This window comes from Priapulus caudatus, unplaced genomic scaffold, assembly GCF_000485595.1.
Source record: "Priapulus caudatus unplaced genomic scaffold, Priapulus_caudatus-5.0.1 Scaffold488, whole genome shotgun sequence".
Classification (NCBI taxonomy): domain Eukaryota; kingdom Metazoa; phylum Priapulida; class Priapulimorpha; order Priapulimorphida; family Priapulidae; genus Priapulus; species Priapulus caudatus.
In genome coordinates this window covers 156,314-158,197 of record NW_014577549.1, presented here as the reverse complement: position 1 = coordinate 158,197, position 1,884 = coordinate 156,314, and the positions used below count along the sequence as shown (strand labels likewise).

The 1,884-nt window shown below is 48.8% G+C and overlaps 1 protein-coding gene across 1 annotated transcript in view; it reads left to right on the top strand.

Annotated features, from left to right (window-relative positions):
• Window positions 1–1,884, top strand: part of LOC106810945 (obg-like ATPase 1) — an 11,426-nt gene that overhangs the window by 3,581 nt on the left and 5,961 nt on the right. Inside the window, exons 5-6 of the mRNA XM_014814427.1 lie at window positions 42–214; window positions 777–852. Of these exons, the coding sequence (XP_014669913.1) occupies window positions 42–214; window positions 777–852 (249 nt within the window). The remainder of the gene's footprint in view (window positions 1–41; window positions 215–776; window positions 853–1,884) is intronic.

Sequence of the window (1,884 nt, the reverse complement as noted above, 5' to 3'; positions counted from 1 at the left end):
CTTAACTGTTTGCGGCGTGCGTGCGTGCGTGCGCGTTTCAGGAGCGTTTGAGGACGACGACATCTCGCACGTGGAAGGTGACGTCAACCCGGTGCGCGACATGGAGATCATTATGGAGGAGCTTCGCAAGCGCGACGAAGAGTACATCGGCAAACACTACGGCACGATGTCCAAGAGCGCGACGCGTAACGACAAGAAGGACAAGGCTGAATTCGTTAGTACTGTATATGCTGTATTGTTTGCGTACAGATATTTTCACGAATTCAGACTTGACGGACAACTTCGCGAGTGGTTAATTTCGCGGTCGGTGAATTATGAATTATTCTGTATTATTCGGTATGAATTGTTCGCGTGTTGATATTTTCGCGGTCGAGGACTCGTTTGCGAAATTCGCGAAAATTAAGCCACCGCGAAATATACAGCGTATACAGTAGCACGTCGCCACGGCGACGTCCAATGTCGGACACGTGCCGAAGCGTGTCATCCTGCAGACGCAGCAAAATGTATCGCGTCACAGCTGCAGCTACATATCGAAGTCATTGATCTGTATTGTTGCTGAACAGACACAGCTGATGAAGCTATGGTTGTGATGTTGTGAGTTTGATGTTATGAGTAGGTAGGACAGAAAGGAAATTAGCATGTGTAGTGGCTGTCGAATAAACGAACACTGCGCCGCGTGTGTAAGTTCATGTGAAGAGTTGCCTGTGTGATTCTGATGACGTGAAGTATCATGAATAGCTTTACTCTATCTATGCTCTATGGTTGATCTGTTACAGGAGGCTCTAACCAAGATACAACATATTGTGTGTGAGGACAAGAAGCATGTGAGGTTTGGAGAATGGGATGTTACAGCACAGTAGGAAACTGGCAATTGCAGGGTTTACGCCCTCATGGACGACGACGGGAAACGTCTCGTACGATTGCTGCTTCAGCCACCAGGTGGCGCTAAAAAACCTCGGACACCATATGAATTTTGCTGCGGATATGCATGCGAATTCATATTGCTGCTTCAGCCACCAGGGCTGCCTTCGGGTGGCACGATTTCTTGACTATGTCGGAACTAGATGCACCCGAACGTGATTTAGTCCGAACCGTAGTTCGACCGAGTTGTACCAATCTCCGGAGGTTGGTCGAGCTCGGTTTCAAGATGGCAGGCGTTAGTGGAAGGCGTTCGTAATTTTATTATCAAAAAGATTATCTTCGGCAGTTGAACTGGAAATTTGTCCACTACACCTAATGCTTGAGTGGAAATCATCAGACTAAGCTGTCTGAGAAGAATTTGTTCATCATCGTCCATAATCATACTCAAAAACTCATAAAAACAAGCTGAAGCGCGATTCTGTATGGGCGCCGCCATTTTGAATAAACCACGGTTGGTAACTAATTCCATTCGGCTGTGATTGATGCCCGCTAGTCGTCTGGTCGGAACCGAGGTATCACAGCCGAAGGCGGCCCAGGTGGTGCTAAAAAACCTCGGACACCATGTGAATTTTGCTGCGGATATGCATGCGAATTTCGCTGCGAAAATATTCGCACCCGCATGCGATAATTGAGCGGACACACCATGCAAATTTATTTGCACGACCGCAGCGGACACACTACACGCGATCTACTTTCGCCACACGGCTGTACGCAGCGGTAAAAATCCGCAGCGAAAATATCAAACATGTTTGATCGCTGCGAATTTCGGTGCAGATGAAATTCGCCCGCGCTTGACACCATGCAAATTCCACGGCGGTTTTAAAATCCGCTGCGGTCGTGCGAATAAATTCGCACGGTGTGTCCCCGGCTTAACTGTTTGCGGCGTGCGTGCGTGCGTGCGCGTTTCAGGAGCGTTTGAGGACGACGACATCTCGCACGTGGAAGGTGACGTCAACCCGGTGC